At 43.1% G+C, this 14,381-nt stretch overlaps 1 protein-coding gene across 1 annotated transcript in view; it reads right to left on the minus strand.

Annotated features, from left to right (window-relative positions):
• The window catches only part of LOC111228731 (insulin-like growth factor 1 receptor), an 86,492-nt gene that overhangs the window by 17,339 nt on the left and 54,772 nt on the right, over window positions 1–14,381 (minus strand). The window contains exons 3-7 of the mRNA XM_022754750.1: window positions 3,498–3,798; window positions 2,441–2,577; window positions 1,613–1,757; window positions 591–799; window positions 272–398 (exon numbers count right to left, since the gene is read on the minus strand). Of these exons, the coding sequence (XP_022610471.1) occupies window positions 272–398; window positions 591–799; window positions 1,613–1,757; window positions 2,441–2,577; window positions 3,498–3,798 (919 nt within the window). The remainder of the gene's footprint in view (window positions 1–271; window positions 399–590; window positions 800–1,612; window positions 1,758–2,440; window positions 2,578–3,497; window positions 3,799–14,381) is intronic.

The raw sequence follows: 14,381 nt of genomic DNA on the forward strand, positions 1-14,381 counted from the left end.
ACAAATGGTGTGTATTTTACATTACTGCTGACCATTTTCCAAAGCACACCATATAGTTTTTCATTGGCCAAACATTTTGCTTTCACCCCAATAAGAATATCTGATCTCAAACAATAAGAAGATATTTGGCTGGACACATTCTTCTATAGACCATCTGAAATCAAAGTGGCCAAGAGTGACATGTCCTAAATGTTTTCAATGATGAGTTAATTTTATCATATGACAGAGTGTTACAGAGGATAATGAGTTGTTTGTCTTCAGAGATACTCACGACTCCTTGTAGTAGACTATGAAGCTGATAAGGTCTCCGTAGTCTGGCGGCCTGTAGCGCTCCCATGTCAGGTTGATCATATGGCTTAATGTGTCGTTATACTTAAATGTCAAGGTATGGCTTTCACCTGTTTTGACAGAAGGGGATCCTCAATGAGACATACAGTATATACATTTCATGGTAGCTCTTTTAATGTCCCAGCACAGCGACTGGCTTGAGAATAAAAAAAAAACAGAATGCTTTTTTTTTTTTTTTCTTTTTCTTGGAAGATCCAACACAACACAAATATTGGTCAGTCAATTCATATGAGTATACTCACAGCTGGCTCTTTCACCGTTGTTACGGAAATCACCCTGCTCTGGCTTCACAGTTATTCCCGTCTTATCCCACATCGTGCGGATCTCAGACATGCAGAGTTTGGGGTTCAGACGAAAGAAGAGACGTCCAGCCCGAATAGTCAGGTTGTGCTGACTCCAGTCCCACAGGTACTGCAAGTGCTGGTTGTTGATGGCGGAGAACGAATACATGCTGATAATGGAAGGAGATAAAGAGTAGTTTACAACCATCATACATATTTTCCTTTATTGTTACGTGAACATGTTTCATGTTTCAAGCTGAAGTTGTCAGAAATGTGGTTAAAAGGAGTTTTTTTTGCCACCTGGTGGCAGCATTAAGCACTAACAGAAACTGATATCAATGAGCAAAGGTTTATGCGCCTGTCTGACAATGAGACTGGGTTTCAACAGAGGAGGAAATGAAACAGAAACACTGTCTTGCTAGCACTCTGAGCTCTTGCTGGCCAAGTAACGCAGCAGAACACCTCCAGAGCGAGGGGAATGTCTGCCATCCTCAACAGCATTCCTCTGAGTGAAACTTTACCCTGGGAGAAACGACAACAAGAAGAGCAACAGGCTTTCCCATGACCCCTTTGGTCATTACCAAAAAACTTTCCCTCATGTCTAAGATGATGGACCTGAGACTTTCCATGCAGATTAGTGGGCACGTTCACTTATCTGGCTTGTCAGCATGACTTTATTAATCATTTTTAAATGATATTGCAATATCTGAAAACAGTGTCGAAAAATCTAGTAAATTATATTTAGATATTTCAATTAATGTTAATGTGAACATCCACCATCAAGGGCAGACGCTCATTCAACAAGAAGTCACTCTGACATGTACAGTATGTAACTGCAATGATATGTTGGTGGCAGCCTCCCTGCTAGGCTGAGGTTTGCTCATATCCTCTCATTCCCTCAGTCACCGCACGCATTCAAAGGCAAGCAAAATAAAAAAAAAAATAAAAAAAAGCTGCAGACAAACAGCGCAGACAAGCCATACTTGTCGATGAGTTCCTGCCCATTGATGTAACGCAGGCTCTTGAGGAAGGACAGCGAGCCAAGTGCGTGGGAGTGTCGAATCTTCACATAGCCCGTCACTGTCTGGATCAATCCCATGAAGCTCTCCAGCTCAGACGCTATGTTATCTGGGGACAGGAGATAAACACACACAAACATGCACACACATACACACACACACACACACACACACACACACAGCCAACCACACAGAAATACATTACAGCATATGAAAAAAACAGCACATGAAAGCCACGTTTAAAAACCCACAAGGACCTCTACTGCTACTGCTAGGATGACCGGACTAGCTCTCAATGCAAATATCCCAATAAGCTTTTATCATATGTGGAGATTAGCTTGTGAGCCACCCTGTCAACTGAGCAAATAAACAGCATTATAGTATAATGTGATAATTGCTTTAGAGTGCAGGGAGCAGATGTAATGTTGATTTTGTGGCCCTCCTGTGCATCCCAGCAGCTTAGACCGCCAGGCCCTCGTACTTTATCTGCCTCAGTAGTCATAATATTTGCAGGGCAGCTGAATGCAACACAGTGTAGTAAAGTTACTATACTGCATCTGCACAGACTTATTATAGCATGCTGTACGGCAGATTGTAGCCGAGTTAAATCTTCTGCTGGATAGTGCAAACCAGTTTCAAAGCAGAGAACCACTGGTGTGTTTTATCTGCTTAGTTGTGGCTGACGCATGTTGATGATCTTGGAATAGTGTCATCTGCTGAGCTAATTTATACTGCAAAATTTTCTGTGCATGTGCTGTTAAAAGTACTGTGCTTCTGCATAGATGCACTCACTTCCACGGCGAATGTTGATGTCCAGATTGCCCTCGATGACAGTGCAGTCCTTCAGGGACTGAGCAGCGTCCACAGAGTCGATGACAAGGGATGTGCACACCTTGTCACACAGGCCATTGCAGGCACTGCATAACATACTGTATGCAGCAGAAGCAGAGGGAAGGCGTGAGCAAGGAGAAAGAGACATGGAAAAATGTTAAGAACTGTCAGAGAATGACTAAAATCTCATGCGAACTTTTCTACCTCACCCTGAAATCATCTGTCCACTCCCCAGTCTCCCAAGCATTCCAAAGGATTCAGGCAAATAAATTCATTGCGTGATACAAGGTCACCTCTCACACGGAGAGTATAATCTTTTATGGGCCCTCATCTGAACTCTGTTTTGTGAGAGAGCGACTCACTGTATTGACCTCAGAGACAAAACAGCAGCGGTATGGCCAAAAAAATCTACAGCAGCAGACAGTCTGCATGGAAAGTTTGGGAATTGACGAGACTAAACAAGGAGGAAGGCTGCATACAGAGTTGTAAAGCAAAGAAAACGGTTAAGGCCTCTTCTTAAAACCTTTGAGTGTTAATCAGTAAAATCTACCAGTTCACTCCTTCTGTCTAAACGTGAATCATTAATAGTCCAACACGCTCTTAACCTGTAGCACTTCCAGCTTCCAGACCTACTTTAAGAAAGGAACGTGTGAAGGGCCTGGGTCAGGTGAAGTTCAGCTAAAGGATACTTTATGCAAATGAATTCATTATGCACAAGTACACAGTGAACACAAGCTGCTTTAGTGAGAGAAACCACACATCTATTTACAGAAAGATTAGCCAGGAAATAAATAATACTAAGACCTTTTGCTCCCTCTGTGACGAAGACCAGGTTGTGATCCCTTACAGATTAAAATACAGAACATTAAAGAATACTTCAGCCTTCAGAAATCTTACAGACCTAATGTAAAATGATTCATTTTAAGTAGCTCTTTCTAATATTTTGTACATTCAGTGTGTCACCTGGCATGGCATTTCCACATCAGACCTCAACTAGAAGTGAAGGGTACATCTTTACCGATTAGTCTCATTGCGTGTGAAGCCAGAGGGGCAGTCGGGCATACATTCTCCCCCGTGGATGACAAAGCGAGTGTCACCGGGCAGGTGCACTTGAGAACACAGGTCCATGTTGATGCAGCGCCAGCCCTCAAACTTGTAAGTGCCCGGGGGACAGTCTGGAACACAGCGGTCCTCATGGAAATAGTGGAGGCAGGCGGAGCAGGCCATGTCGTTGTTGGGTTCAGTGCAGCTGCCCAGGCACTGGCTGTGGCAACACTCCCCCTTGTCTGTACAGGCAAGCTTGCAGTGTTCTGGGCATACTGAAGGAGACAGAGAAAGATGGGGGAGAGGTCAGTTTTGGGTGGGTGTAAACAGTCTGCACTGCTGGACACTGTTACAACAAAATCAAGGTCAATAAAGGTCAAAAAGATACAAAACCAAAGCTGATGTAGCACAGATGGTGATTTAAATGTCTATAAGCGTAGAGTAGCTTCAGAACATGTTACGTGATGAAAAGCAGGCAAGAATTATGAAGACGTGTTAAACACAGTATGTGTATAAACACTCCCTGAGCACACATGTACACAATCTAATGCAATCCGCTGCAATAGCTCTGCCACATATTCTTCCTATACAAAGCTTCTAATGTTCATCTTTTGTTATAAGTTTCTGAAAGATGCTTATTCATCTCTGTTTATTACTGAGGTTGTGGTTGGAGATGGTGTTGCACTGGACTGAATTATACTGAAGTGTGTTTCTAATATTCTTCCTCCTTTCATGTTTGTAAATATGGTGGGCAAAACATTAGAAACATCTCCAGCATAATCAAGTCCAGGTCAATTCGACTGTAAACTACGAGCTCATTAATAAACATGCAGTTAGATTACCACCTCTCTGACAGTGCCACTCAAACGCTGAACATTATTATCTTTGTAAAGCTAGAATTTATGGTTGATCTGTTGCATTGGACTGTATTGAATGTTACACGTGCCTAATGAAGTGATGCAAGTAAATATACATTTTGATTACAGCACAAGAGACAGAGACAGGTATGATGTAATCATGTTGTCACACCGATATTATCACCAATATTTATTACAATCACATGTTACCAGTAAATTTTCAGTAATATTCTCTAATTTGATTAATACTCTGCGCAAATGGTTTCATTGCCACTGTCACTACATCTTCCAAGAACGAACGGCTGAATATCCTTCAAGGCTGTGAGAAAATTTGTCAGAAAATTATTATGTGGGGTGTTTCAAATTAAGCTTGAGCAACATGAATAATTGAAGCTCCTCATTCTTTACTGAGGATCACTGAGAAACCAAAACACAAAACAATGTGTTATCAATAACACATGGCATTGTCCCATTGCTTGTGACAGACATTTGACTAATTGTTCTTCCTGACGGTACGACCATGATTGTATCAGCATTTATCTCTAGATAATTACATCTCCCCAAATCCAAACTTTGACGCAGATAAGACAAAAGTTACCAGGAAGTACTCGTTCAGGAAATTTTTACCAACTCATCAGCTTTACACTTGACTTTACAGTGAAACATGAAAATGGCTAACGGGAGACGTCTGTAGCCTATTCATAGAGGGGCATTTCAGGAAAAGCAGATGTAAAGGGAAGAAAGCAGATGATTCCCACTGCTAACTAATCTTGAGACACTGCAGGCAAAAGTGTCCTAGTTTCAGACGAGTCCACTCCACAGAAACGGCACCTGGAGAGCGTGTGGACCTGGATGAATGATTGTGAAAGGCCTGGTAACAAGCTGTTTTCTGCTAATGATTGTTCCCTGTTTGAGGAGTCTCTGTCTAGATAAAGAGCTGCTCTGGGAAAGACTGAGTCAAGAGTTCATGTTTCTTCAGGGGAAATGTGTAACATAATCAATCAGTCATCATTTGTGAAAAAAAAAAAAAAAAGAATAAAAAGTGTCTTTTCTGCATATTAGAAAGTGTGGATGCAGCAAAGCCCTGCCCCAACGACCTTGTGTTGTTTGTATATTGGGGACTTAAGTGTTTACTATTTATTGTTATGCTCTTTGTTATTGCTGCAAGACAAATTTCCCCACAGGGGCAATAAAGCTGAACTGAACTGAAATAAGAGGCACAGCACTCCTGGTTCCTTAGCAACCGCCTCCTGGTGCAAAGCCAGAGCTGGAAGGAAATGTGCGCGCACACACGCACACACACACACACACACACACACACACACACACACACACACACACACACACACACGATCATACAAACCCCCCGACAAACGTACATTAAAACACACATTTCACCACTTTCATGTGTGTTAATATAATTTGCAAGTCTGTGACACTACAGACATTACTTTCCTGTCATCAGTGTCATTGTTTGAGCCAACTGCATCACACACACACACACTTAGAAGAGAGAGAGAAGAATACACATGATGAAGAATGAGTGTGCATGCGCGCATGTGACGTGCACACATGCATGTTGGTATGTGAATATTTGCGTGTGCCAGAGAGAAAGAGGAAAGGAGCTCTGCTTGTTTATTTGCTTTTAAATTAAAAGCGGGTGTCGGCGCATCGGTGGTTCGCTTTGTGAATCAGTCAAGAAAATGAAGCCGGCTGCTGAGCTAATCTCTTAATGAATATTTCATGTTGCTTTACAAAACATCTGTGTAGGTTAAGAGTGTGACTGTGCACTACAGAAATGCTGCAGAGCACACGCACACACACACACACACACACACACACACACACACACACACACACACACACACACACACACACACACCATCACACACACATCACAGTGCCAACTTCAGTCGCACTCCTGACAGTTTTTCAAATACTTGTCATTCTTTCTCACATTCAGTCACATCCAACAGTACAGAAGAGGTGAAATGGTCTGTTGGGAAAATTCCTTCAGATTTCTATGACAAAAGAAAAAACAAAACATCTCTGGCTATTTCCTCCCAAAAGAAATAAAATAAAATATCTCACTCAGCAGACCCAATACAATATTTTTGTTCAATACACTGCAGCACCTCAGGAATTTCCAATAATTGTCTTCCTGTAAGACACCTTGAAGTTACACTGCAGTTTACTACGGGGCCGAGTGTTTTCATGACAGCACAAGTAAGTAGGGTATTTAGCTATATGGCCTTTCCTGTGCTAAGTATAGCTTCACACTATGTATATGTTCTGCCACACCAGGACTTGACTGGCTCTGCGGTACTTCATGAATACTGTATCTAACTATCCTGGATCTGGTCCAAAACAAACGGCAAAGATCTTTTTTTAAAACTACATCATCAAATGCCAACACACACACACACAGGTCCTCACGTAACAGCTGTGATTTGATTGGAAATATGATGCTGACATTAACGTGTTTAAAGCAGGAAGAGCAGTGTTGCACATTTACAGAGTGAGAAGAAAAAAAAAGAAAAAAGAGAGAGAGTGAGAAAGACATCAGCCAGGCTTCATTTTCTTGGAATCCTACCAAAAGGGGGCAGCCAAGGCAAACTCTAATGAGCCTTATTGGAGGAGGTCCCTTCCTTCCGCATCATTTTAACAGATTCCTCAATGAAGAGAAATTCCAAACATGCATACCTTCCGCCAGAAGAAAGCGTAAGGGAGGGGGAGTTGCTGCCTTAAATCCATATAAGTCGACCCGGTTTCACTGTGTGACCAAACAACCCGTGGTATCAAGGATACAATCCTCTATTTATAGATGCTCCTAATGCAGCCCTATTTCTACGCTGCTGCTCTCTGCAGATAGCTATGCAGGGCATTGTGGGTTTCCACTACTTCAAAGGAAAGGGACTACCTAACAAGGGGCTCCTCTTAAGATAAGTCGTCACCATCCTTGTAGTCCCCTGAGTGGGTATTTGATATGAACAGGAATAAATGAGAAGCATCAGCAGATTGATATTTGACCCTATTTAGGTCCATACTGTATTACACTAAGCAATTACTGAGGGACTACATTGCAAACTGAGGTAACAAAAACTTTGACAATAACCTGAGTCTGCAGAGTCAAATAAGTCAAACTGCTCGGAGTGGGGGTAGGGAGGTTTATGATCATGTTCCTCTCATACAGTAGTTACACAACCCCCCTCCCTCCTGCTCTTTCCCTGAGCAAACACAGTCAGGTCAGACACCATAGCCAACCACCGGCCTGCCCCTGCTGTTCACCAGAGCACTGCGACACGAGGAGTGGCCAGGTCCATTTCATCAATAGTAAACGAGACAACAGTCAGCGCTGAGGAGTCTTCCTTCTGAGCAGCCGGTGCATCCTTACAACCACCGTTACATAGGGGGAGGAGGAGGAGGCATCACTAACAGGCTTGAGAGACACTGTTTGTTTTTTGTTCCAAAGGTATCCTCCAGTCGCTGGACTATGTGAAGAATCTGCAGAATGTTCCAGGCCGCAGAGGATTCAAGGGGGAGAATGTTAATCCCTTGTTCCGCTGCAACAACACAATAACAACTTCACGAATTGCTACGGAAACCTGAGAGGAGGAGGCTATTTTAGCTACAGACATGATCATGGAGAAGTATGTGAGATAAGAAAACAGGAATATATATGTCTGGAAAATGACAACAATTATATGCAACAATGTTAAGTAGCAGTTTTGGACCAAAAAGAAAAAGGTGATGTGAGTTGCAGCTGAGCAAAAGAGGTGGCAAGCATCAAATTTATTCCTCTGTCAGGCTGGCCTTGCCTTTCCCTTCTTAAAGCGCAGAATGCAAGGGGGTTGGGGGGGTGGGGTTCAGGGCCATGTGACCCATAGTCCTTCAACCATGCCTTACCTCTCCCATTTCACCACAGTCTGTATCGACAAAAAAAAACAAAAAAAACAGCTTTTATCTGATAACAAGATGACTAGATTTCAACACTGTCTACTTGGAGAAGTGTGTGTGTGTGTGTGTGTGGTGGAAGGATGAGTTCTCACATTTTGGGTTCTCAAACAAATTAATGACATTACTGAATAAAAATGCCAGTGCATGAGAGGAAGCATTGCAATGCAGCAATGCTTCTCATCTGAATGCGAGTCATGCCCCGTTTGCTCGAGAGCACGCTGTGTAAGTAGACTACTACACTGTTTACACCGGGAGGCTGGTGACACGTTTACTGCCAGCAGGCCACTGCCACCTCTGAAGGTGAAGTATGGTGTGGAAATATAAGAAATTTTGTAAACTGATATCCTTTTCCCAAACCAATCATGGTTGTCAGCCATAGTGAAGCATAAAAAATGATCCAATGAAAGATGAAACATTTCATTCTTCATAACATATCAAAGCGCACTATGTTTTCCCTGTGTCATTGAAGATAGGCAGGAAGCGTGACAGACAGTTGGGAAATCATTCATTATTCACAGTGGGGCTCAGGGGGGGAGGGACAGCAGGGAGGAGGGTGTCAGGGAAGAGGAGGGTGGGGGTTAAACTGGGAGCTATCTGCTGGGCCAATAGCAGGCAGGCAGGGGAGGTTCTAATTCCGATGACTGACATGTTATTGAGTCTGGAGCAGAGATGGTAAACAAGTCCTCTCTTGAGCAGGCGTAGGGAGGGGGGGGGAGTCGTAACCATAGTGATTAAGCATGGCTTTTCCACAGATTCGGAGGAACCATAAGTTAAGGAAAAACCTGAACAGACGTAGCTTACTCAACAACAAGCCTCAGTAATATTATTCCTGTAAATACTGCTGACCCTTAACTGGAACACCAGCTAAATAACAAAACATGACCGGGTTATGAGGCAGCTAGGATGATCTTTTTTTAGTATTCTGCAGGAAGTAATGCATTTTATCTGACTGAGAAAAGCAAGTATAAATATAGTCATTTAAAAAAATAAAGTTTGAAGAGCAAAAGAAGAACATTACCACCATCTACTTTGTTGTGACTGTATGATTTTGAAGTTTTATTAGTTTATTATAGTAGCTGCACATTAAGTGTCAATCACACTGTGTTTTTTTTGCACAATATAAACAGGGCCATAGCTCCATTAGGACATGATTAAATTTATCTCTACATCACCTCCATTTACCGACGTATTCACTCTGCTGCACACTACAATAATCCACTGCACTGTGGGGATGCAAAGCCTCCCACTCTGTGCAGAGTCAGAGCCGGTGAGCTCAGGTTACCAGAGCTGAGAGCAGTAACAGACAGTAAGGTAGCTGAACAGGAGTACAGTAGGAGACGGCAGGCCTATCATGGGCTGCTGCAGCCTGGATCGCAGGCCGACCCCCCCAGCTCCCTGAGCTCCATCAGGCCACATCCTCATCCGGCAACCCGATCCTCCCTGGGAGCCCCCAGTGGATCACTCCAGACACTTGTTTAAACCACATCAGCCCAGACGGCCAGAGAGAGGATGCTTCCTCCACTCAGAGCCAAAGGCAAACCGCATCAGAGATTCCAGTGCTGTCTTACAGCTACAGTCTCAAGTCCCAGGATGGACTGATCTAATCTAAAGTGGTGTTTTTCACCTTTGTAGACAGAGTGTGTCTAGCTGTGCGTGTTCGGCAAGATCGACCGTTCTGCTGATCAGAGGGTTTTTCGGAGGGGGAACACTGCACAGCGTCATGATGTGATTTTCTCATGCAGACAGCTGGCTCAGGAGAGCTTGGCTAAATCTCTGTTCAGTCCTGTGCACAAAGGTGTGTGTGAGCCCATTCCTCCCCGTCCCAGTGTTTCTGGGTCTCTTCCACTCCCATGCCCACTAAAGACCAGCAATGTGTTTTTCACACAACTATGTGCTGGTCTGTGTGTTCAGGCATGCGTGGCATTTCCCCTCACTCGCGTTCAGTCACAACAACACACACACACACACACACACACACACACACACACACACACACACACACACACACACACACACAGTCACAAGGCAATTGGCGTCAGAGCTGAGGCTTGCTCNACAACACACACACACACACACACACACACACACACACACACACACACACACACACACACACACACACACACACACACACACACACACACACACACACACACCCCTTCCTTCTGCCCTCAGGCCTCGTCCCATTCTGCAGCTGCTGCTGCTGCTGTTGTTGTTGTTGTTGTTGTTGCTTTGTTGTTGATTGCACTCTAACAGGACACAGGTATGCATCACCATCACATGTGAAAACACTTTGTGCTTTTATCACAGAAGAGGTAGAGGATGGTCTGAAAGCTATTAAAGACATGTTAAACAGTGGAAAAAGTGAGTAAGAAGATACATTTTAACTGATATTTTACAAACAAAATGCTGAATATATTGGCAAAGAATATTCTGATACGCTTTGATATAATTCTTTACAAGTAAGTGTTCAGTAATAGCCATAGTAAGCCCATATTCTGGTTCTTAGACACCTTAATATGATAGGTATGGACACACCAATATTAACCACGCGACTGAGGTATCATAATATCATATCACATTTATATAATAATAATGTCGTAATTCTAGCCAGAGGCAATTCATTCTAGCTGAAGGGATTGGTCGTTTATTTGATTAAACAACTGACAGAGAATAATCAAACATAGACAGGAAATGGACATAACCATTGATAACAGATTGCAAATAAACACGTTCAAGGCCCTTTAATAAAGAGCTACTTCACAAAGAATTCAGAACTGAGCAGTGAGGTCAAACCCCATAACTGAGCCTGGACCCAAGCTGAACTTCTGAATCCCTCTAGGCCTGACTTCTAGTAAGCCAGAAGTCCCAGAGTCGTACTACAGCTCTGGACAGAAGCACCCCTGGAGTCATATTTGTAGCATGAAGGCAGGCCTCTGCGGCAGTCTTCCTCATTAAATCAGACAACTCTCCAGTTTACTCTGAGGACTCTCTCATAGTGGTTGTCATGACTTGGAGGATTCAGGGGGGGAAAACAGGCCCACCTAGCTATCATACAAATTTATGGCACAGAATCATTCCTGGCTCCACTTTGAATGGCATATCTAAATCAAATGTTTTTACAGAGATGTGCTCTGTGACTTTTATTACCCAGTGAATGGTAGGTAAGTAAGTGCATCACCTGCTGCACTTCTGATGCTGATATGGGTCGTTTGAACAAGGAAAAAAATCTGCATAACAGTCAAGCTATTCAGCAGGGGCAATTCAAAATAATTGTAGTTTAATGCTTTTGTTTGTTTTCACCTCTCTGATTAAGCTCAATAATGGCATTGACCGAAATTATCATGTCATTGCCAGGCACCGAAAGTGACAAGCTGCACAGCTAAGTTAGATGCTAAAACAGGCATTAGTATGGGAAAAGCAACTTCGGGGAGAACTCTGGCAATGTTTTTTTTTTTTTTTTTCACACACATTCTGAGGTGTTTCCTCTCAGTAAAAGTGGCTTCTAAAAATACCTGACTTCCCAGATCTGCTTCATTAAATACAGTGTGTTTCCTGGCAGTGCTGTGCTGTGCTGTGCTGGCTGGCAAGTCGCGTTCCCTGGCCTGGCTGTTTTGCTGGCTGGGTGACTGGTTGGGGTTATTGAGAGCATCAAGCCTTCACATCTCTTCCTCTACACTTCACTATAATCCCTCTAGTGAATGAAGAGGAGACACCCATGAAGATAGATCTGATAGATCAGACTAATGGTTGGTTACTTGTATAAAGTGTAAATGGTATCCATGACACACTGGCTTTACTATACGACACTGAAGAGAAACATAACAAAGTGTACACATAAAATGATTTGGCTCAGGTGCTGGATGTTCGCAGGCTCAGTCTAACACATGGCTTTGTACCCACCTGTCCCTAGATATGCAGTAACCCAGAGAGAACCTCCAGCCATTTGGACTAATGTTGATTCTCTACACATTCAAACTGACTCTACAGCATTTCAATTATAAACACCTTTGTTTTTTTTTGTTTTTTTTTTTAAATTACAGTACCTGTGAAATGTTGCAGGGAAACATATGCAGTACTTTTGTGTAACATTGTTACTCTGTACCCAAACTTGGTTCAGCCTATCATCACCAGAGCATCAGAATAGTAGTGGCTCTGATGCCAAGGTCTATTTCGGTAGATGACCATCTGCAGCTTTGCGGCACACGGTGCCCAGACTTCGTCCTGGCACGCTGTCCGGCATACATTCTCCCTGCTGGCACGACGTCTGGATTCAAAATGACACATCTTCATTTCACATTGACTTCAAGGAGGCCCTAATCCTGATTAAGCATAGCAACATTTGCCTTGAGCTAAAAAGCTGACGGGGATAAGTTTGTGTTCATTGCGAACATTCCTACCAGGTTAAAATGGAGTGCTCTGCAAACACTGAGAGGGCTATTAGTCGATTACACGGCTGATAGTCAGTGGACTGTAAATCCTGAAATTACGTTTCAGTTTGGTTATGTTTTATATGTGTATGTTAGGATTGATGTTTGTTTGTTTGTATGTGTACATCGGGGATCATATTTAGGACCATGTAACCAAGTCGGACATCATACACATAGCTTTGTGAACATTGCAGAATCTCTCTCTATGTCTGACTGCAGTTTCCTTGTCTTTCAGATGACAGTGGCTGCTTGCTGGCACTTGCACACAGACTGCGGCGAAATGCTGTTGCTCAGCCCGTTTCTCCAGTGCATCTCCCTCTTCTCTTTGGGCTATATGCCTCAGCGTCTGCCACCTCAGTGGAGCCTGACGTTCTGTACAGTCCTATTAACCACTTCAAATATGACATCTGGATTTAGGGTTTCCTTTTTCCTCCATTTCATTTCATTTTCACAGTGAGTTTCTTGAGGATACACACAGGATCCTTTTTGTGAGGCAGCACTCGTTCTTTTAAAAAAAAAAAGGACAAGCTGCGGGTTCAGCAGGGACAGTTGTGCCCAGAGTTAACATCTGTTACAACAGGACACTGATTCTCTCCAACCGGAGAGTCTGCACTGAGACTTTAGGCTAGCCTTTTCAAGTGTAATGGTCTGATAAGATAGCATAGTTCCAGATGGTATCACAGTTAAATGCAACTGTATTGATTCAGTATCTGTTGTATACAAAGCTTCATTTCACATGAAAGAGGCCTGTCAGGGGTTTACCTGTAAATACACAAACCTCATGCTTGTTTTGCCAATTTCCTATCTGCTCCGGGAGTTAAAAGCTTGCAGCTTGCAGGTACTTTATGGACAGCTGAACAACACAGAGGAATAAAGGCACTAACTGATGACTTTGTGGTGTGTTTGTACACTGATAAGGCCAAAGAGTAACAGTGATGGGAAATGTTGTACTAGTTTTCACTTGATCCTTTCACATAAAAGAGTATGCCTGAATACCAAAATTAGGGGCTACATTACCTTAAATGTCTCCTGTATTCCAAGTGGTTGAAGGTGACAATCAAACAGCCAGTGTGGGTTACCATTTAAACGCAAAGGCACCAATTACACTAAAAAGCCATTACAGTGCAGTAAACAGTGAACTCATAATAACTTGTCCTCATTGGTAATTGGGTAACAACACCACCAAATATGGCAGTTGCACAAAGCCTGTGCAGTGGAGTGTAAAAAACGTCACTGTTTACAAGTCTCTGAACAAATTGGGAGTTACGTCACCTTCAGTTCAGTTTCACTCACAGGCTCAGCGCAGACATGGCTCCTCAGTTTCAACCTAAGTTTCGGTGGTAATCACATTTTACCATGACGCAAGTCTCCCATTCACCTCTGGTCTTAAACACAAGCAGTGCAGTCATGTTACAGAGAGCATGGAAATCATTGGAGTAACAAACTGTAGTCCCCTATCTAATCTCTTCCATATTTAGTTTAGGGACACGGTTTCAGTGGGAAATCAAACACAGGGAGCTGGGCTCAACAGCCTGATATGATATATGTAGACCGTGAGACTGGGAGTAGGAGTTTTGGCTACAAGGGCTTAGGGTAGGCACAGGGGTCAAAGGT

Source organism: Seriola dumerili, unplaced genomic scaffold, assembly GCF_002260705.1.
Source record: "Seriola dumerili isolate Sdu_G_001 unplaced genomic scaffold, Sdu_1.0 BDQW01000219.1, whole genome shotgun sequence".
Classification (NCBI taxonomy): domain Eukaryota; kingdom Metazoa; phylum Chordata; class Actinopteri; order Carangiformes; family Carangidae; genus Seriola; species Seriola dumerili.